The 22,710-nt window shown below is 41.7% G+C and overlaps 1 protein-coding gene across 1 annotated transcript; it reads right to left on the bottom strand.

The window, feature by feature from the left end:
* Window positions 1-518: 518 nt before the first annotated feature.
* bag2 (BCL2 associated athanogene 2) lies at window positions 519-22,339 on the bottom strand. Its single transcript, XM_063040181.1, has 4 exons — window positions 22,136-22,339; window positions 20,683-20,792; window positions 13,015-13,424; window positions 519-7,478 (listed from the first exon to the last, which is right to left on the bottom strand). The coding sequence occupies exons 1-4, from the start codon at window positions 22,255-22,257 to the stop codon at window positions 7,458-7,460; spliced, it is 663 nt and encodes a 220-aa protein (XP_062896251.1). The 5' UTR covers window positions 22,258-22,339; the 3' UTR covers window positions 519-7,457.
* Between the last annotated feature and the right edge of the window lie 371 nt (window positions 22,340-22,710).

Genomic DNA, 22,710 nt, shown 5'->3' with positions numbered 1-22,710 from the left:
TAATAGATGTTCTGTCCCCATTAAAACTATTAAAATAATTTATTGTCTAAAACAGGGGCATTAAAATCATTATCAACACTTTTGCTAGGATGTGAAATACCCTCACATCACTATCATCTTCATTATTAGCATCATAAACGACTATTAACTTGCCCACTCTGTTTCTCATTTAATTTAGCAAATTCCACCATTTGTCTTTTATTGGTCTTGGAATAGAGTTAAATGCAGAATGCAGTGACCTGGGTTCAATCTCAGCTTTGGGGCTGTCTGTGTAGAGTCTGCACGATATCGCTGTGTGGGTTTTCTCTGGATGTTTTCGCTTCTTCCCTCCTGTTCTATCAGAACAAGAAATGTGGTTTGGTTGGTTAACTGGCTGCTACGAATTGATCTTAATGTGCGAGTGAGTGCTTGAATGTGGACAGCATAAACTGGGCTTAGGGTTAATGGAACACACATCAAAGTTGCTGGTGAACGCAGCAGGCCAAGCAGCATCTATAGGAAGAGGCGCAGTCGACGAAGGGTCTCGGCCTGAAACGTCGACTGCGCCTCTTCCTATAGATGCTGCTTGGCCTGCTGCGTTCACCAGCAACTTTGATGTGTGTTGCTTGAATTTCCAGCATCTGCAGAATTCCTGTTGTTAGGGTTAATGGATCACTGTCATGGTCAGTTCACATGTCATAATATATGCTATTCTATATGTCTTAGAATAGAAATATATACAGTAACATATCTCTTCCCTTTTTCTATGCTATTTGGACTCCGATGCATTGCTGCTGGAAATCCGATATCTTCATTTCAATCAGCTCCACTCCTCTTCTCCTTAGACAATGTCAGAAGAATAGAGCTTATTCTATTTCTTGATTTATTCTTCTGCTTCTGACCAGCCACATTGTGGATTAATATAATGGCATTAACTAATTACACAGCCATTTGCAAGAACGGGAGACTCCCAACATCAGACGAGTGCAAAAGCTGTAGATTGTTAAAATCTAAAATAAAACCAGAAAATGCTGGAAACAATTTGCAGATTAAGTAGCATCTGTTGGAAGAAAAAAAGTAAACCTTTTTCTCAAAGACTCCGTCAGAATAAAGAATACTCCATGAATTGTTGAGTGTTTCCAGGTATTTGCATTTGGTCCTAAAAACTGAGTCTGATATTTGTATCAGGGCTGTTGGAGGGAGAGTGTTAGCCACACTGATTTCCCACAGATGATATGCAATCTGCATCATAAATTTATTCCAGCTCAAAGCTTCAAATTCTGGAGGAAGAGTTACTGTGTTGTTTACCAGCAGCTATGTGGAACCAGTCTGTTTATTTTTGCAGGGTTGAGCAACAATATTCATGTGTGGCCAGAACATGTGAAATTGTGCTCCTTGGACCTTGGTTCTGGTGAAAGGAAAGATATTGGTAAGATTTCGGGTATTAGAGATAGTAAATTATGTAAGCATTCATTCGATCAATGGATTTTTGTGCCTGTTGCATTGTCTGTCATCTTGTACCTCTTTTGCTTTGGGAACAAACCAGCTATTGATAGGTGGTTTTGTTCCCTGGTCTATTTCAGATAATCATTGTCTGCAGAAGTTAGACTCCCAATTACTGAACCTGAGGTGTAGGTTTCTAATTCTGTTGATTAAATACTCCAACAATTGAGTTCATATTTTGAATATTATTGGTGCTTCTTGTTAGAGAAGCTAGAATTGCACTGTGGATCACCCTCTGAGAGAGAAACGTAGGCCTTGTTTTTGAACTCCTGATGAGTTGAAGTACAAGCTTCAGTTTTGCCGACCCGCATGAATATTACCTTACAACATAAAAAGTGGCTTCCAAGTTCACAGAACTTCCAGGCATGGATACAGTCCATTCTAACAAAAATGTAAACACTATTAGTCCCTGCAGAAGACTTTATTTTATACAAAGCTATTGTACATTCGATATATATGAAAAATTAGTGTTGTATTTAAATACAATTGTTGTTAAATCAACATATTATCTGTTAAATTTGCTTCATTTAATGGTTTATTTGAGTTCTGCATCTCTTAAATTAAATTAATGTTGGTTTCATTAGTGGGTGCCTGAGAGTCAGGCCATTTGGGGCCATCTTTAGCCAGTCTTTCCCCAAATGCTGATTGCCTCATTTACTCCCTACGGTATCCTGTTTAGTTTCCCAAATGCTGTTTCTTTAGTGTTCATTCACTAACACTCCCTTGCCAGTGAACTGAAGTGGTCAGAACTCCTGAGCATGTGACTGGGACAATGAGCTGTGAATGTGCTTCGGGGAAAATTGGCTTCAGGATACCATTCTGTAGCACCCTTTGTGTTGCTGCTGAGATATTTTGCACAGTTCATTGCCTTTATGCATGCACATTAATTGGAGAGGGAATTGCTATGAATTCCATTTGGTGGAAGGCTTGCTGCAGAATCGTAGGAAATAAAAAAAAAACACAAGGAGCCATCCACCCCATCATGTACTGTCAGCATTCTCATGGAGCATGGCAGTTAGTCTCATTCCCTTTGTGTATACTGTCTCTAGAATATCCAAATAGGCCTATAGCTTGTCCTGGAATTTTTCCCGATTGCACGTCCCTTTTCCCCGTGCATGAGGTAAAATTGGTTGGCATAGAGCCTGCTTCCACTGAACTGTACCCAGAGTTGGATCAGAGCACTGAATAATGAAGGAAGCACCGAAAAGAAACTTGCAAGAAAATAACACCCACTTGGATGGGTGTGGTTGAAATCAGGCAAGCAAATAACATTCAGTTGCCTGCTACTTGTAGAAACCTGGACCTGTTCCAGCTTTTTAACTCAACTTGGTAAATTTCCAGACTTCAGCTTGTTGAATAAAATATTCTCCATTTCAACCCAGTTAGTATGCAAGAATTATAGTCAAAACCAAACAGATCATAGTCTGAAAATTGGAGGCATGTGTACCCACCTTCTCACTCCTCCTCTGAACTCCCTCTTGTTTGCAGCAGTGCACTTGGACAGCCTACCTGACTTTGTCCATCCTGAAGGATAAAGTATGGGATCTCACATCACCTCTAGTTCTTTTGCCCATCTGTGTTCTCTGCTAATGTACCTTCCTTCTCTGGAAATAGTTTCTCCTAATTTATTCTGTCAAAACCCTTTGGGGTTCTGAATGGTCCCATCAAACCTCCTGCGGAACAACAAGGTGGCTCTAGGTTTCATTTGACTGCCCGTGTCTTACTTGGTGTTTTTGTTCCAGCCAACTATCCTGCTCTGTTGGCATGTTCTTCCATTCCTTCTCCATCACATGCTGACCAGCTTCTCCTTGCATCTATCCAGCTGTAACACGAAGTCCTATATTTCACTGAGGAAAGAAGTTTCTCTTGAACTTGTTGGATTAATGATATCAATGATTGCCAGATCTGGACTTCACCCATATTCCCAACATCACTGTGGAAGTGTCTCCCAAATATTTCCTATAAATCCTGTTCCTGATCTTTAAGTCTTTTAATTGATGAAAGCCAAAGATTTTCTTTGAGGTGAGAATGGAAGCCACATTAGCTCTTTTCCCATTCATCAGAAGTTCATTCTCTTTGTAACCTTTTTAAGGGTGTCAAAGGTTATGTGGAGACAGCAGGAGTATGGAGTTGAGAGGGACAATAAATCAGCCATGATGGCCTAATTTTGCTCCTATGTCTTAGAGCAGGGGTAGGCAACCTTAAGCACAAATGATTTTCTAGCATACGTTATTCATTAATTTGAGGCAAAACATAACTAGATGTATTTAGATGGATAATTCCCATATTTCAAGTTTTTTATGGCATTTATCTGGCCCACCGTCCGCTCCGGCCCACAGAGGCAAAAAGGTTGCCAACCCCTGTCTTAGAGTCTTCCCCCTGTTTGAGGAAATTACTGGTAAGAGTGGGGTGCAATAATGGATGTGAAGCCTAATTTCCTACTAACCCACCTCAAACTTGCCCCAGTCAAGCCACTTGAGAGTTAGTTCCATATGAAGTCAGCAAACTTCAGTTTGCTGTAAATTCTGGAGATTTAGTCGTCTGTAATGTCAGATGCAGTACTTGCTGAGCCACCCAGATTCTCATTGAAAGCAAAATGCAACACCGGTGAAGGAGAGCAGACCTCTGGGCTGGACTGGATTAGATTAGATAATTAAAGCCCAAGGGCTTAACTGTCTTAGTGATTGGAAGTGTCCATTCAGAAATATAGGGAAATGCATTGCATATTATTTTCTGGGGGAGTTTTTTCCATTCATTTTCACAAAATGTTCATCAGAATTTCCATCAACCTTGAAGCTCCTGAACTATTTTCTCAGATCTGAAGTGAGTTTAATGTTGGTTTTATTGCCTGTGCTTTGAAAGAAAGATTAAGTTGTGCACAAGTGGGTTTTCAAATCATAAATGAAACATGGCTGCTGTGTATTTTTAGCCGAAAAAATCAAATCATAAAAGCACTGTGTATCCCATTGGCATAATTTTCTCAAGGCATGAGATTTTGGTTTAGATGTGCTCCCACTCTTGCTCTGATCAGGTACAGTAATGCCCAGCATTGTAACTTACTATCACAGACAGAATATTTTATTGATTTCAGAATGGCTTGTTCAACTTGCAAAGAAATCAATTCATTATTATGAAGTGGCTGTGCTAATGTGAATTTTCAGGCACACTTGCATTTGCTATTGAGATCTCCTTGCACACTAATGAGTTGTTGCTGAATTTGTTTTAAGCTGTGTAATAAATCAGTTTTGTGGTCAACTATAACCAGTAAAAAGATTTTGTTAATTAAGTTTCTTTTGTTTCTCCCAACTCTTATGCATGTATCTGTTACAAAGTGCCACACTAAAAACTAATCACATTGCAAATTTAGAACAGTTTTATAATTGTCATTTCTATGTAACAATTTTAATAATAAAAAAGCCCATCAATTTACTTATGAATTCTTTACTGGCTTTTATTCTCCCAAATATATTCAAATTCAATAATCAAGTTCATTCAAGTGGTGTTCAGCAGAATGCAAGTACCTCACACATGTGGATTTCGAGGTTCAATTATTCCCTACAAATCAATCTACTACTCCTCTCTGCTACACCAGCAACACAGCCCAGCTTGCTGTTATTCTTAAAACTTGAATTGCATAGTCCCCATGATGACTTTGAGACAGATGTAGTTATATTCTGGTGTAACACTTGTTTATCCATATCTGGTGCGAACTCTCACTTTCAGCCTGGACATCCAACTTGTCTAAAATCCACATTTCCCACCAGTTCAGCCTCAGAGCCCTTTAATTATTCCTTGAAAAGAAACTTAAATTGCTTCCTGTTGCCTTGACCCTTGTCCACTCTGCACAACTAGTTATCAGACTGAATAAAATCACCTGTCACTCCCTCCAAATGAAAGGTATTATGATGTTGCTATGGGAACCCTAATCCTTGTAGCAATGTGGAAAGGTCCTGGTTCCAAGAATCCTCATGCTGCCTACTTCACTTTCCTCTGGTGTTTTAATGCCTCTGTTAATGTTTTCTTAAAATTTCATTAGTTATCATTCTCCACCCTTTCCATCACCTCCTCACAAAACATGTCTTTACCCATGCCCTCCTTGAAATAATTTCCTTTTGTCTCCTAGAGCTCTTCCCACGTTCAATCTTTTCTGTACTTTACAAGATATTCTACAGCTTTCCATCTCCATTGTATCTGTTCCATAAATGCTGCCTTCAACACCAATGTTTCTTTGTTCAAGATTGCTGACTGTATGCTTCCTATTTTCTACAATCTTCAACCTATCTAATCTCTGCACATCAGATGCTTACTTTAGATTACTCCTACTTACTTCAGAAGCAGAACCATGAACTTCCAGTCACTTGTAACATGAATTCCTGTTCTTCTGCCACTGAAGCTCAAAGCAAGCTCCCAGAATGGCACCTCATCCTGCAGTTAGGCATGTCACACTCTGGAGGAGTCAATGATCCAGCTAGACACCCTTTCAACCTCACATGTTAAGCACTGGAAGAAATCTTCACCCAAAGAAGATCATCAGCTACAATCACGATAGTTGTTAATTGATTTACACTTGATGCTGTTTACCAGTTTCTCTCATTACCTACTTAGCAAGAACCTGCCATTCTTGTCCCTGTAAACTCCAGCTGTCTTGAGCTCCACCGTCTTTTAGAATTCCAGATTTCTACATGGTCCTTATATGAAGAAAAATGTTTCCTGATTTTTACTGCTTTGAATTTAACAAAAGTCTTTACTGCCAAATTAAGATGCCCTCTAGCTTTGAGTTGGAGCTTGTAAGTTCAGATCCCATGCAACCTTACTGTTAAAGATTAGGTTAGCTTTATTTGATATGTACAGTACATTGAAACATGCAGTGAAATGTGCTAATTGTGTCAACGACCAACAGTTCAACAATATGCTGGGGCAACCTACAGGTGTCATCATGATTCCAATGCCAACAACTTACTAACCCTAACATGTACATCATCTTTGTTTTGTTAAGTGAATCTTCTTTGGTCTATTATTTTATAAAGGGTTTGCAGAAATCCTATAGCCACCGTACGTAAAGCAAACTCTTTTGCTGATCATTTAGATCAGATCATCATTGTGCTCAGAGGAACTCAAGTCCACAGCAACCAAGAACTATTTTCCATCATTGCTCCAGTCAAAAATCTCACTAAAATCATTACTATTTTCATTTTATTCCAATTCACTGGAAGTCTGCATCATTAGAAAATAATGTGTTTGTATTTTCATAGTAGCACAATTATAGGAAAGCTCTAGAATTTAGGAATGTAGAAGATTAAACATATTTAACTACATATCACAAGCTATCATTTTATGTAGTGAACTTTATTTTCAACAATATCTTAATTGGTAGTTTAATCTTTTCTGCTCTTACACACACATTATGTATTTGATCAACCATTCCTTTGAGGGATGACCAGAAAGATCTTTCAGATTGAGTGAAGATTTAGCAGGTGAGGGATGTTTCCACAGGAGGAGGCCAGAATTAGGGTCTGTAAATGCAAGATGGCCACCAATAAATAAAGGAGAGCGTTAGGAGAAAACTTCCTCAAAATGGAGATCACTTCCTTGAAAAGTAACTGAGCATTGGACATTGGTGTATTTATAGGGAAAGCTGAATAAATTCTTGAAAGGAAAATGGAATGGAAGAAGATGCTAAAAAGGTGAGAAACAAACATTAGGCATAGCAGCCAAATAAACTATATCTCTGCTGCATATTTTAATTCCATGCACTACATAACTGTGTACTAATAACATTGGTAGCTCCTCATGAAGATGTCTATCTATGTCATGAGGTGTTCAGAGAACTTACAAGCAAATCTAGTACATTATTCCTAGAACAACCTTAAGCTGCCTCTTAGTTCCTTTGAATGTATTTATCTGAGGGAGAATCAGACATCACAACTTCCCAATAAATTTCTTGTCTCCACAGAATTGTACACGCAGTTTACGTTTCATTTTCCATTTGCAGATTTCTAAGAACAAAAATAAAACACAATTAAACAATGTCTTCAACAAATTGATGAGAGCAATTTATGTTTTAATATACAGTAACATTGAAGCTCTAAAGTTTGTCATTCAACTGTACACATATGCAGCTTAATGAAACAGCATTCCTCTGGGACCAAGGTTGAAATCAGTACATATATCACATACGGCACATAAAATAATACTTAGCAGATTAAAAAAATATTCTGTAGAGTCATGTTATATTATTTCTATCTGAGTTTCTTTACATAGGACATTATCACCTATGAACATATCTAGTTTATTCCATTAATAAAAATGCTATCTTGTGATCCCTTAAGTACAGAAATCAATCTAGTGCATCCGCATTGCACTCAACTCTGGTATGTTCTTTCCTAGGTTTGAGGCTGAAGCTGCACACTGTATTTGCTCTAATGAGGTAAAGAACACTGGCACCACAAGTCCAAGTCAGAGAGCAAATGGAAAATTGCACTGGCAGTCACCCCTGCTACATGCAAAATATTGGAAGAACTCAGCAAGTCAGGCAGCATCTATGGAAGGGAATAAACAGTCAATGTTTTGTGTCAAGACCCTTCATCAGGACTGGAAAGGAAGGAGATAGAAGCCAGAATAAGGTGGTGGTTGGTGAGGAGTGGGATGGAGTACAAGCTGGAGGGTGATAGGAGAGACCAACTAAGGGGAAAGGTCTGGGAACCATAGGGAATGACTGGGTTTGATTACACACCAGTATTTTTGTTGTATAATGATCCTCCATTCACTGAATTTCACTGGAGAAGTTGCCCCTTGTTTATCAGGAGGTGTTCTGTAGTTTCACTTATGAGTCAGATTTGCTGCAATTCGGAGGTTTTTTTAAAATGAGAATAAGCCTCTGTAGTGAGCACTCCACTGTGGATGTTGCAGCAAGGTAAGGATTAAGGTAATGGCCAGCTAATGATAGTTTATAGATTGTGTGCCATCAACCCTGTTAAGAGTGGCCATTGAAGAAAGATCTTTGAAGACCATAGCTTCCCTTTTCTCAGTTCCTTTGCCTCTGTCGCATGTATTCCCAGGATGAGGTTTTCCTTTCCAGGACATTAGAGATGTCCTCCTGCAAAGAATGGGGTTTCCCCTTCCTCCACCTTAAAATGCTGTCCTCACTCACTTCTCCCCCATTTCCCATACGTCCATGCTCACCCCATGTTCCTACCGCCTTAACAGGGATAGAGAGTTCCTTTTGTCCTCACCTACCACGCCTTGAGCCTCTGCATCCAGCACATCATCTCCGCAACTTCAATCATCTTGCAAAAGTGGGATCCCACCTTTGCTTCCACCCCTCCCACCCCCGTCCCACTCTTCACAGGGATCACTCCCTCTGTGATTCCCTTGTACATTCATCCTTCCTCGCACTTATCCCTGCAAGTGGCAGAAGTGCTACATCTGCCCATCCACCACCTCCCTCACCTCCATTCAGAGCCCCAAACAGTCCCCTCGTCGATTACTCGTTCCGGTAATTTTCTTCCCCTTCCCCCTTCCCCCTTCCCTTTTTTTCTATTTCCCACTCTAGCCTCTTACCTCTTCTCCTCACCTGCCTATCACCTCCCTCTGGTACCCCTCCTTCTTCCCTTTTTTCCATGGTCCACTTGCCTCTCCAATCAGATTCCTTTTCCTCCAGCCCTTTACCTTTCCCACCCACCTGGCTTCACCTACCACCTTCCAGCTTGTTCTCCCTCTGCCCTTCCCACCTCCTAATCTTTTGGTCTGAAATGTTGACTGTTTATTCATTTCCATAGATGCTGCTTGACCTGCTGAGTTCCTCCAACATTAAGTTTTTGCTCTAGATTTCCAGCATCTGTAGAATCTCTTCTGTTTATGGGTTCTGTATAAAAAATGACATTTCTCTGTTCAGACTTCAGAATAGTGTGGTAATGGGGGCCATGCTGCTCTCATGTGCAAGAGTAAATAAAGTGTAATTGAGGAATGAGTGTGAGTTTTCAGAATCCAGGTAATCGGTGACAACACCACATCCAAGTAATTGGTTAGCACAATGCAGTCAATACTCAGTGGGGGGGTGAGGAGCCAGAGGTCGTGGTACATATAGGTACCAATGACATAGGTAGGAAAAGGAATGAGGTCCTGAAAGGAGAATATAGGGAGCTAGGAAGGGAGTTGAGAAAAAGGACCGCAAAGGTAGTAATCTCGGGATTGCTGCCTGTGCCACGCGACAGTGAGAGTAGGAATGCGATGAGGTGGAGGATAAATGCGTGGCTGAGGGATTGGAGCAGGGGGCAGGGATTCAAGTTTTTGGATCATTGGGACCTCTTTTGGCGCAGGCGTGACCTGTACAAAAAGGACGGGTTACACTTGAATCCTAGGGGGACCAATATCCTGGCAGGGAGATTAGCGAGGGCTACTGAGGTGACTTTAACCTAGAATGGTTGGGGGGTGGGATTCAAATTAAAGAGGCTAGGCGTGAGGAGGTTAGCTCACAACAGGGAGATGGGAACCAGTACAGAGAGACAGAGGGGTGTAAAGTGAGGGTAGAAGCAAAAAGTACTAAGGAGAAAAGTAAAAGTGGCAGGCCGACAAATCCAGGGCAAGCATTAAAAAGGACCACTTTTCAACATAATTGTATAAGGGCTAAGAGAGTTGTAAAAGAGCGCCTGAAGGCTTTGTGTGTCAATGCAAGGAGCATTCGTAATAAGGTGGATGAATTGAAAGTGCAGATTGTTATTAATGATTATGATATAGTTGGGATCACAGAGACATGGCTCCAGGGTGACCAGGGATGGGAGCTCAACATTCAGGGATATTCAATATTCAGGAGGGATAGACATGAAGGAAGGGGAGGTGGGGTGGCGTTGCTGGTTAAAGAAGAGATTAACGCAATAGAAAGGAAGGACATAAGCTGGGAAGATGTGGAATCGATATGGGTAGAGCTGCATAACACTAAGGGGCAGAAGACGCTGGTGGGAGTTGTGTACAGGCCACCCAACAGTAGTAGTGAGGTCGGAGATGCTATTAAACAGGAAATTAGAAATGTGTGCAATAAAGGAACAGCAGTTATAATGGGTGACTTCAATCCACATGTAGATTGGGTGAACCAAATTGGTAAAGGTGCTGAGGAAGAGGATTTCTTGGAATGTATGCGGGATGGTTTTTTGAACCAACATGTCGAGGAACCAACTAGAGAGCAGGCTATTCTGGACTGGGTTTTGAGCAATGAGGAAGGGTTAATTAGCAATATTGTCGTGAGAGGCCCCTTGGGTAAGAGTGACCATAATATGGTGGAATTCTTCATTAAGATGGAGAGTGACATAGTTAATTCAGAAACAAAGGTTCTGAACTTAAAGAGGGGTAACTTTGAAGGTATGAGATATGAATTAGCTAAGATAGACTGGCAAATGACACTTAAAGGATTGACGGTGGATATGCACTGGCAAGCACTTAAAGGTTGCATGGATGAACTACAACAATTGTTCATCCCAGTTTGGCAAAAGAATAAATCAAGGAAGGTAGTGCACCCGTGGCTGATGAGAGAAATTAGGGATAGTATCAATTCCAAAGAAGAAGCATACAAATTAGCCAGAGAAAGTGGCTCACCTGAGGACTGGGAGAAATTCAGAGTTCAGCAGAGGAGGACAAAGGGCTTAATTAGGAAGGAGGAAAAAGATTATGAGAGAAAACTGGCAGGGAACATAAAAACGGACTGTAAAAGCTTTTACAGATATGTAAAAAGGAAAAGACTGGTAAAGACAAATGTACGTCCCCTACAGACAGAAACAGGTGAATTGATTATGGAGAGCAAGGACATGGCAGACCAATTGAATAATTACTTTGGTTCTGTCTTCACTAAGGAGGACATAAATAATCTTCCAGAAATAGTAGGGGATAGAGGGTCCAGTGAGATGGAGGAACTGAGTGAAATACATGTTAGTAGGGAAGTGGTGTTAGGTAAATTGAAGGGATTGAAGGCAGATAAATCCCCAGGGCCAGATGGTCTGCATCCTAGAGTGCTTAAGGAATTAGCCCAAGAAATAGTGGATGCATTGGTGATAATTTTTCAAAACTCGTTAGATTCTGGACTAGTTCCTGAGGATTGGAGGGTGGCTAATGTAACTCCACTTTTTAAAAAAGGAGGGAGAGAGAAACCGGGGAATTATAGACCGGTTAGCCTAACGTCGGTGGTGGGGAAACTGCTGGAGTCAGTTATCAAGGATGTGATAACAGCACATTTGGGAAGCGGTGAAATGATCGGACAAAGTCAGCATGGATTTGTGAAAGGAAAATCATGTCTGACGAATCTCATAGAATTTTTTGAGGATGTAACTAGTAGAGTGGATAGGGGAGAACCAGTGGATGTGGTATATTTGGATTTTCAAAAGGCTTTTGACAAGGTCCCACACAGGAGATTAGTGTGCAAACTTAAAGCACACGGTATTGGGGGTAAGGTATTGGTGTGGGTGGAGAATTGGTTAGCAGACAGGATGCAAAAAGTGGGAATAAACGGGACCTTTTCAGAATGGCAGGCGGTGACTAGTGGGGTACCGCAAGGCTCAGTGCTGGGACCCCAGTTGTTTACAATATATATTAATGACTTGGATGAGGGAATTAAATGCAGCATCTCCAAGTTTGCGGATGACACGAAGCTGGGTGGCAGTGTTAGCTGTGAGGAGGATGCTAAGAGGATGCAGGGTGACTTGGATAGGTTGGGTGAGTGGGCAAACTCATGGCAGATGCAATTTAATGTAGATAAATGTGAAGTTATCCACTTTGGTGGCAAAAATAGGAAAACAGATTATTATCTGAATGGTGGCCGATTAGGAAAAGGGGAGGTGCAACGAGACCTGGGTGTCATTATACACCAGTCATTGAAAGTGGGCATGCAGGTACAGCAGGTGGTGAAAAAGGCGAATGGTATGCTGGCATTTATAGCGAGAGGATTCGAGTACAGGAGCAGGGAGGTACTACTGCAGTTGTACAAGGCCTTGGTGAGACCACACCTGGAGTATTGTGTGCAGTTTTGGTCCCCTAATCTGAGGAAAGACATCCTTGCCTTAGAGGGAGTAGAAAGAAGGTTCACCAGATTGATTCCTGGGATGGCAGGACTTTCATATGAAGAAAGACTGGATGAACTGGGCTTGTACTCGTTGGAATTTAGAAGATTGAGGGGGGATCTGATTGAAACGTATAAGATCCTAAAGGGATTGGACAGGCTAGATGCAGGAAGATTGTTCCCGATGTTGGGGAAGTCCAGAACGAGGGGCCACAGTTTGAGGATAGAGGGGAAGCCTTTTAGGACTGAGATTAGGAAAAACTTCTTCACACAGAGAGTGGTGGATCTGTGGAATTCTCTGCCACAGGAAACAGTTGAGGCCAGTTCATTGGCTATATTTAAGAGGGAGTTAGATATGGCCCTTGTGGCTACGGGGGTCAGGGGTATGGAGGGAAGGCTGGGGCCATGATCATAATAAATGGCGGTGCAGGCTTGAAGGGCCGAATGGCCTACTCCTGCACCTATTTTCTATGTTTCTATGTAATACTCACCTTGTCAAATACACTTTGTTGGATGTGATTATGGTTGCCAACCTTTGCTTTCTTTGGATCCAGGAGGATGATTGAACTGTCAGCATTGCATACATTTCTGATCAGCTTCTCCAGTCTATTCTTAATTTTCTTTTGGTCTTCCAACGCGCAACCCACGATTATGGACTGGAATTTTTGATCAACTGGCCCCTGCAGTGCATCGGAGGAGCAGGCATTGTAGAGAGCTATCAGGCGATTCTTGGCACTTCCCAGATCCTCCAGGAGCTTACCAGCCACCTCGTCAATCAATGCCGTGGCTTTGCTAAGGGATTCCTCCTGCTGAGGACTGCGGATTGTCTCCACAGACACCATCACAGTCAGGGTTCGGCCTATGAGCCTGCTGGCGGTCAAATTGAGTTCCTCCCGTTCTCCTGTGTACAAGTTTGTACAGAACTGATTACTAGGTCTTAAAAAGCACATTCAAATGATAATGCATCCCAATTGGACTTCCATTAATGTCCTTAACCACAACAGTTCATTTAAATAATCTCCAATTTATTTTCCTGCTAACACATTAGGAGGAGAAAGAAAATCTATAATTTAAGTGGAAACTAAATACAATTAATTGCTGGAACTATCACAGTCCTTGGTTTTTGACTACCAATACACAATGAATAATTCCAATCTGCTGCACAAGCCAATGTCTCATTTCATTGGGTCTGTGCTCACTCTGTTGGAGCCACTGGAGAATGCTTTCACATTCCTGTTCTCTCTCCCCATTTCAAATTATTATTAGCATTTATCCAATTCTCCCTAAAGAATTCAAAGTAAATTATTATCAAAGTATTTGTCTGCTACCATATACCACTTCGAGATTAATTTTCTTGCAGGCATTTACAAGAGAAAATAAACTATAAAAACAAACTATACTGAAGCAAAGAGTAGCATGTGCAAAAGAAAACAAACTGGAAATAAAAAAATGTAAAGTTTCCTTGAAATTAGAATCAGTTCAGAGTTGTGATGAATGAAATTATCTATGCCAGTTCAGGAGCCTGATGGTTGTGGGGTAATAACTGTTCCTGAACGTGCTGATGTGGAACTTAAGGTTTCTGCACCTCCTGTCCAACGGTAGTAGTGAGAAAATACTAGTCAAGACGGCGCCAGCAAACAATGCATCCTTAGGTGACATCTTCCAGATAGCCAATCTCTTCAATTATTTCACTTTTTCTATGCCTTCTGCTTATTCTTTTTATCTTGATTGTGTTTTGGAGACTGTTGAGAGCCAGTGATGTGCAGTTTGAAGTTCAATCAAATAATCTAGCGCTCTGCTGATCCCAGAGAAGACCACAAGCATGAGCTACCTCTTGCAGAAGACCAGAGACAGGGTGCAGGCCCACGATTGGCACAATTTCAAAGTGATGAGGAAGACCGAGCATCGAGGCGAATGCAGTGAAAGTAAGTGGTTGCTCTTCATGGAAGAAATAATTTCAAGCAGCTGCTCTACTCGATTCTGACGGGAGGATATTTTTGAAATTCTAATATTTATTTGATTGTTGGACTGTAGTTTATACTGGTCTCCAGTTTTCTGTGTTTTCTTTCTTATTGCCAATTGGTGGGTACAGGTTCTGGACGGGCAATATGTTAGTTTTTGTGAAAGGGAGGCGTTAGGGATTTGGGGTCTGATGTTCTTACGTTTTCTGTGTGGGTGATCTCTTAGTTTTTGTATTTGAGAGAGGGGGTTGGGGGTTTATGCAATTGTTGCAAGGGAGGATGTTATTGTTGCTGTTTTTTGTGAGGGAAGGGTTTGAGGGTTTGGGGTTTGACGATCCAGCTGTCACCTCCATGTGGGCCATCTGTTAACTTTTTGTGCAAAGGAGGGGGTGGGTATTTAGGGGCTTGTGAGTTTTGCTTCTTTTTCCTTTTCATGTGGGGAGTGGAGTTGATGTCTTTTCTTTCAATGACGTGTGTTTTTTTCTGTATTTCTGGAGAAGATGAATATCTGAGTTGTATTGTACAATAAAATGAACCTTTGAAAAGGGACACACATAAAAGTTGCTGGTGAACGCAGCAGGCCAGGCAGCATCTCTAGGAAGAGGTACAGTCGACGTTTCAGGCCAAGACCCTTCGTTGGAACTAACTGAAAGAAGAGCTAGTAAGAGATTTGAGAGGGGGAGGGAGGAGATCCTAAATGATAGGAGAAGACAGGAGGGGGAGGGATGGAGCCAAGAGCTGGACAGGTGATTGGCAAAAGGGATATGAGAGGATCATGGGACAGGAGGCCCAGGGAGAAGGAAAAGGGGGAGGGGGGGAAACCCAGAGGATGGGCAAGGGGTATAGTGAGAGGGACAGAGGGAGAAATAGGAGAGAAAGAAACAGAAGGTGTGTATATAAATAAATAAATAACGGATGGTGTACGAGGGGGAGGTGGGGCATTAGCGGAAGTTTGAGAAGTCAATGTTCATGCCATCAGGTTGGAGGTTACCCAGACGGAATATAAGGTGTTGTTCCTCCAACCTGAGTGTGGCTTCATCTTTACAGTAGAGGAGGCCGTGAATAGACATATCAGAATGGGAATGGGATGTGGAATTAAAATGTGTGGCCACTGGGAGATCCTGCTTTCTCTGGCACTACTTTGAAAAAGGCATGGCCTAGATGAAGGGAGTCTTTGATGGTGGATACTACTTTCTTGTGGCGGTACTCCCAAATGGCACTGATCTACAGGCAAGTGAACATCCAAAGAACACGCTTTGGGATATTTGTAGTGTACAGTTGTAAGTGGGAAGATTTTCTCTTGTAAATTTGCTTAAAAATGATCAGGAAGTTCTTCATTCAAATTCCTGACACACTATCACACCATGGAAATCTCTCCCCCTGCTGTCCAACTTCAGAGTGAATTGTCAGCTTTGAGCAGTTGGCTCACTTACTTAACAATAGAGAGAGAGTTGCATTTGACTTACAACAACTGACCTCAATAGACATGGCAAAGCACAAAATTTAGTAAAATACCTTAATTTATACCGAGATGAGGGAGTGCCTGGAGGAGACAGCTAATTCTGTCTGAGACACAGAAGAGGAATGAATGGAACCAGCAAACAATGGTCAGAAAGAATTAATCTTTAGATTCAGAGAGTTATACTGCTCAACTTGATCATGCTGACTGACCAAGATGCTGATCTAAGCATCTAACCATTTGCCTGCACTTGGCCCATAAAACTTTTTTTTGTCCATGTACCTGGCAAGATATCTCAAGCATTAAACTAATGGACCAATTTAAACATTGGAATTTCAGCCTCTAGCAGCTGGTTTGATATACCCACCATACTTGTGTGACAAACTTGCCCTTCAGATCCCCTTTAAATCTTTCTCCTGTATTCTGATTCTGTGACGATAGAGGATGGGTGTGAAGTGTGAACTTCAAAACGAGAAACAGGCTCATTACCAGTGACACATGTCAATCAATTGTTGTTTTGTGGCAGCAGTACAGTGCAATACACACAAAGTAAATCACACATATAAATAAATAGATAGATAATTCGAGAGAGGAATAGTCAGGTAGTGTCATAGTCATAGTCATAGTCATACTTTATTAATCCCGGAGGAAAATGGTTTTCATTACAGTTGCTCTATAAATAATAAATAGTAACAGAACCATAAATAGTTAAGTAGTGATATGTAAATTATGAAATAAGTCCAGGACCAGCCTATTGGCTCAGGATGTCTGACCCTCCAAGGGAGAAGTTGTAAAGTTTGATGGCCACAGGCAGGAATGACTTCCTATGACGCTCTGTGCTGCATCTCGGTGGAATGAGTCTCTGGCTGAATGTACTCCTGTGCCCACCCAGTACATTATGTAGTGGATGGGAGACATTGTCCAAGATGGCATGCAACTTACACAGCATCCTCTTTTCAGACACCACCGTCAGAGAGTCCAGTTCCATCCCCACAACATCACTGGCCTTATGAATTAGTTTGTTGATCCTGTTGGTGTCTGCCACCCTCAGCCTGCTGCTCCAGCACACAACAACAAACATGATAGCACTGGCCACCACAGACTCGTAGAACATCCTCAGCATCGTCCGGCAGATGTTAAAAGACCTCAGTCTCCTCAGGAAATAGAGACGGCTCTGACCCTTCTTGTAGACGGCCTCGGTGTTCTTTGACTAGTCTAGTTTATTGTCAATTCGTATCCCCAGGTATTTGTAATCCTCCACCATGTCCACACTGACCCCCTGGATGGAAACAGGGGTCACCGGTACCTTAGCTCTCCTCAGATCTACCACCAGCTCCTTAGTCTTTTTCACATTAAGCTGCAGATAATTCTGCTCACACCATGTGACAAAGTTTCCTACCATAGCAGTAGCGTTCATGGTATGTTCAGAAATCTGATGGTGAAGGGGAAGAAGCTGTTCCTAAAACATTGAGTATGGATCTCCTGTATCTCCTCATTGATGATAGTAATGAGGTGGAGGTGTTCTCGCACACATGCTGCCCTTGTTGACTTGGTTGTAGAGGGCACAGGTTTAGGAGGTGCTGTTATGGTATTTTAATGGTAGTCTAGATATGAGGGAGAAAGAGAGGAGGGAGGCAGAGGGTGTGAGGGAAGAAGAGCAGAGGGCAAGGGTGTGAAGGAGAGATTGTAAAAACTGAGATTATCATTCTAAGAGCAGAGAATGTTCCAGAAGTTCTTAGTTAGAAGTTTTCCACAATTTATGAAGAATTTTGACATATAGGAATGGAATTGTTTCCATATACAAGGAAGTCAGTAACTGAAGAACTCAAGGGTAAGTCAAACGAATATGTATTGGAGGTAATTCAGTGGTTCAATCAACTAATTGCTGGAATATGCGAATGCCCTATGAGGAATAGGCTAGGCTTGTATCCTCTGGTGTTTGAAAGGATTTCGGGAAGACTCAGCACAAGACCCTGAGGAGTGGACGTGGAAGGGATGTTTCTTCTTCCAAAAGAATCCACAACTAGGAGTCCGGTATTAAAAATAAAACATTCATTTGAGACAGGGATGAGGCAATTCTTTTCTCTCAGATGGTTATGAATCTTTGAAATTCTGTCCCTCAAAGGGAGTGGAAATGGTGGCCTTGGATATTTTAAGACAAAGAAGATAGTTTCTCGATAAGGTGACCATGATAGAGGGGAATACAGAGTTGAGGTTGAATCAATTCAGTCATGATATTAATAAATAGTGGAGCAGGTATGAAGGGCCAACACTTGCTCTTAACTTGTAAGCTCATATGAAGAAGCTGGAACCAGAGGATGGGTGAAATAATTATTTACAGAGAAATACACTACTTTACCCAGACTCAGTGGGAGGACTAGACCATTTGACCTTTGAACCTGCTTTTCTATTCAATATAATCATGGAAGCAAAACCACATCCCACACCCCCTTGATGCCTTTTGACTTTTCTCCTTCTTCGATGCTTTCAGTGAATTGACCTCTACAGACCTCCTTGGCAGAAAACAGATTGGGGTTCAATTCCCACCGCTGTGTGTTCGGGAGTTTGTACGTTCTCCTCGTGACCTCGTGAGTTTCCTCTGGTGCTCCGGTTTCCTCCCACATTCCAAAGATGTATAGGTTAGGGTTAAGGGTTAGTAAGTTGTGGGCACCCTACGTTCGTGGGCTGTTCCCTATACATTTTCCAGTTGTGATCCGTGATGGTTGTTGGTGCGAATGATGCATTTCACGGTATGTTTGGATGTCTTGATGTACATGTGATAAATAAATCTTTTACCTGTATTTCTTTTCAATATTTACCTGTATTCTAAAGTCCCTGTTATTCCCACCTCCTAACTCCTAAACATATCATAAAGAGAAAATAAAACTAAATGGATAGTTCTTCTAGATATCATCTGACCCATAATATTCCATGATTCAATGAAGTTTTCTCACTTTTTAAACATACATTTATGGAAACAAAACCATTAATGGCAAACATGAATTGAAATGATAAAAGTATCTGAAATAAAAACATCTTAATCAATTTCTAAAAGTAGTAAAAGGTAATAGAAAAATCATTTTCATTTTCTAAAAGGTATGTTTTGTTCTGGTTTCATAGTGACATACTAGGTAGGCATTCTGACAGGCTGCATCACTGTCTGGTATGGAGGGGCTACTGCACAGGACCAAAAGAAGATGCAGAAGGTTGTAAATCTAGTCAGTTCCATCCTGGGCACTAGCCTACAAAGTACCCAGGACATCTTCAGGGAGTGGTGTTTCAGAAAGGCAGCGTCCATTATTAAGGACCTCCAGCACCCAGGGCATGCCCTTTTCTCACTGTTACCATCAGGTAGGAGATACAGAAGCCTGAAGGCACACACTCAGTGATTCAGGAACAGCTTCTTCCCCTCTGCCATCCGATTCCTAAATGGACATTGAAGCTTTGGACACTACCTCACTTTTTTTAAATATACGGTATTTCTGTTATTGTACATTTTTAAAAATCTATTCAATATATGTAATTGATTTACTTGTTTATTATTATGTTTTATTTTATTATTTTTTTCTCTCTCTGCTAGATTATGTATTGCATTGAACTGCTGCTGCTAAGTTAATAAATTTCACGTCACATGCTGGTAATAATAAGCCTGATTCTGATACTAAGGAAAGTTTAAATCTACCTTGTATGGGAAAAAGAAATAGAGAGTAAGGCAGAGGAAAAGATCCTGAATCACTCTTATATGGATTGATAGTTTAGTACCATATCTTTTGAGACTGTTGACTGGATTCAATGCCCTCCTGGTTGACACAAGTCCAACACCTCGCTCCAGAACTGTAGGACTGTCATATTACAGGCTAGGGACAATATGTTGAACTATATTCCTGTGTGCTGCTGCCTGGGTATATGTGAACAATCCCAATTCAAGTTATCTGAAAAAGAGAGGACTATTCTGACCATCATTCATTTCTTGGCCTACACAGTCTAACAACTTCAACCAACGAAGAAGCTTAAAGGCATTAAATTCCAATAGTTAATTCTTTCGTCAATTGCCAAAGGTCACAACAAGAATATTATATTTAAATTATAATTCCATTGCTGACTTCATTTTTTGGTGCCTGACTGATAATGTCTGTTGGCACAGTTTGGTTTGTCTTCCTTTGCACATTGGTTGTTTGTGCGTAGTTTCTCATAAATTATATTGTCTTTCTTTGTTCTACAGTGAATGCCTGTAAGAAAATGAATCTCAGGGTAATATATGGAGACGTATACATACTTGCATAATAAATTTACTTTGAACTTTGGCACAAAGACCTAAAAGTGATTTCTTTACCTCTATCCCCTTACTTAAGGTTATTTATACTTTTGAAATGTCTTATTCTGATAGTAATTTACAAGTGGTCCAGTACTCACGTACTTCGTCATTAGTTCATTGGGTAGAAAGGAGAGGAGGTTGCTGTGCTCTGCCACTCACTGAAATCATTTCTGTGGTGTGTCTGGGTGTCCTTGATGAGCACAATGGGGGAATTCCGCAAATGGTGTTGCAAATAGGACTAATTGTATTTTAATTTGAAACTGTAAATCATTTATGAAGGCAAACACGATATGAAGCCTTAATTACTTTGCTGCTGAATAAACTTCTGTAAAAGAAACACAACTGCAACTCAGCTTTTTCCCAAAGCACCAGAAATCTTTGTATTTAGAGTTTTAACTTAAAATGAAAGAGCAAAAGGACTCACCATCACTGATATTCTTCATGTCTTGGCTGTTCTGCACACTGTGGATCAGCTCCAGTAGAGTCTCTTTCTCTTGCTCCATTGAAGCTGCTGCTTCACGCAAAGCTTCCACCCTGAAATTAGAACGTTCACTCTTTGCATGGTTCTACCCATACACGTAACAGATCCTACAGATGCTGGAAATCCAATTATCACCAATAAACATTCCTGCTCTGTTCTATTAATAAACATGCTACTGTATCTTGTGATCCCCTGAGTTCAGGAATCAATCCAGTGCACCCATATTGCATTCAATGCTGGTATATTCCTTCCTACATTTGAGGCCTGAAATGTCGACTGTACTTTTTTTTCCACAGATGCTGCCTGGCCTGCTGAGATCCTCCAGCATTTTGCGTGTGTTTGTCGATGTTTCAGGCCCAAGCCCTTCCAAAGCATCCACTGCTTAACTGTTTCCACTAATGCTGTCTGCCCTGCTGAGTTCCTCCAGCATTTTGTGTGTGTTACTCTAACCACAAGCTGAGAGGCTCAGCAGGTAGCAATACTGCCTCACAACTTCAGCAATCCAGATCCGATCCTGACCTCAGGTGCCATCTGTGTGGAGTTTGCACGCTCTCCCTGTGGTCCCTGGGTGTTCTGGGTTCCCTCTGCTCAAAGGTTTGTCGGCTGGAACATAAGAAATAGGAGCAGAAGTCGGCCATCTGACACTTTGAGCCTGCTTCACCATTCAATAAGACCGTGGACAGCTCTGCCTATTGCCTTTCCCCGGTTACTCTTTAATTCCCCTGCTATGCAAAAATATATCTAGACGTCTTATGTATTTATTAAGGTAGTCTCTACTGCTTCACTGGGCCAGAAAATTCCACAAATTCACTTCTCCCTGGGAAACAGTTTCTCCTCCTTTTTTCCATCCTAAATCTATTCAGGGGAACTCTAGCCTCACCCTTAATTCAACTTCTCTCTGTTTCAGTTTTTACTGTCTTCCACATTAGCTGCTTCCCTGTCCACTGATGCTGCCCAAACTGCTGAGCGTTCATACTATTCTGCAACCTGCACTACTTTTCTCTTTGCCCCCAGTGGGGTAAAGTTTCTCCTCTCTTTGCTCCGTTGGATCCCTCTCGGAACACCTTTATGAACCATTCCAGTCCCCTTTCAAACTCCGATGTGAACCGGTGGAACTACTGCTGGGTTCTGAGCTGACCGACGCAGCGCGGGATGGTGCGAAAGAACAAGGCGTCGGATCAGTTAACGGCGACAAGGCAGAGGGACGAAACTTTGCCATAAATAGACAGCCTCTATCGCAAGCCGGTGCTAGTCCCCAGGGCCATCTCAGAGCTCTTTCAAAGGGCAAGGAAAGGCTGCAGAATGCATGGGACTCCGTTATATGAATAGAAACCACAGACCAGTTTGCTAGTCTTGACTTGGCTGTTGTTGCCGTGACTGGTTGAGAGCACCATACCTCAGCTCCAGCTCGTCCAGCGTCTCCAGCAGGCGGCCCGACCGGTCTGCCATGGATAAGGTTCGCAGGAACTTGTTGTCGGTATCGCCGCTCTTCAGTTGGCTGATCTTGGCTTGGGCCATGGCTCTTAGCCCGCCGAAAGATCGACCTTACTTCTTCTCTCCTTCCTCCTCCTTCCCTCCCTCTCCCTTGGCAGCCGTCGTCCTGCAGCGACACGAGCATTTCCAAACATGGTGAAACCACCCCCTCTCCCCGGCAGGAAACAAACCTGCAACAGGACGGAGGGGGAGTGGGGTGTAGGAGCAAGATTACAGTACACGCAGCCTCAGCAACACTAGCTCCCGAAAACTGAGGGGAGATTGCAGAACTTGTACCCGTACTTCGTGCAGGTGCAACTCGGTGACCTCGTCTTGACCCAGATGCTGAAAGTTGATGTCAATTTTGGAATCGGAATCTGGTTTAACATCACTGACATGTCCAGGAATTTGTCGTTTTGCGGCAGCAGTGCAGTGCAATACATAAAATTACAATAATATATATACACACACACACACACACATATATATATATATACA

Source organism: Mobula hypostoma, chromosome 2, assembly GCF_963921235.1.
Source record: "Mobula hypostoma chromosome 2, sMobHyp1.1, whole genome shotgun sequence".
Classification (NCBI taxonomy): domain Eukaryota; kingdom Metazoa; phylum Chordata; class Chondrichthyes; order Myliobatiformes; family Myliobatidae; genus Mobula; species Mobula hypostoma.
This window is presented reverse-complemented; position numbering and strand designations above follow the sequence as displayed.

Excerpts from the sequence above, each read along its gene's own strand:
- bag2 (XM_063040181.1), bottom strand. The coding sequence starts at position 22,257 with ATGGCCCAAGCCAAGATCAGCCAACTGAAGAGCGGCGATACCGACAAC. Across the intron at positions 20,793-22,135 it reads CTGGACGAGCTGGAGCTGAG|GGTGGAAGCTTTGCGTGAAG; the intron begins GTATGGTGCTCT and ends TTCTAATTTCAG. Across the intron at positions 7,479-13,014 it reads AACAAAGTGTATTTGACAAG|AAATCTGCAAATGGAAAATG; the intron begins GTGAGTATTACA and ends TTTTGTTCTTAG.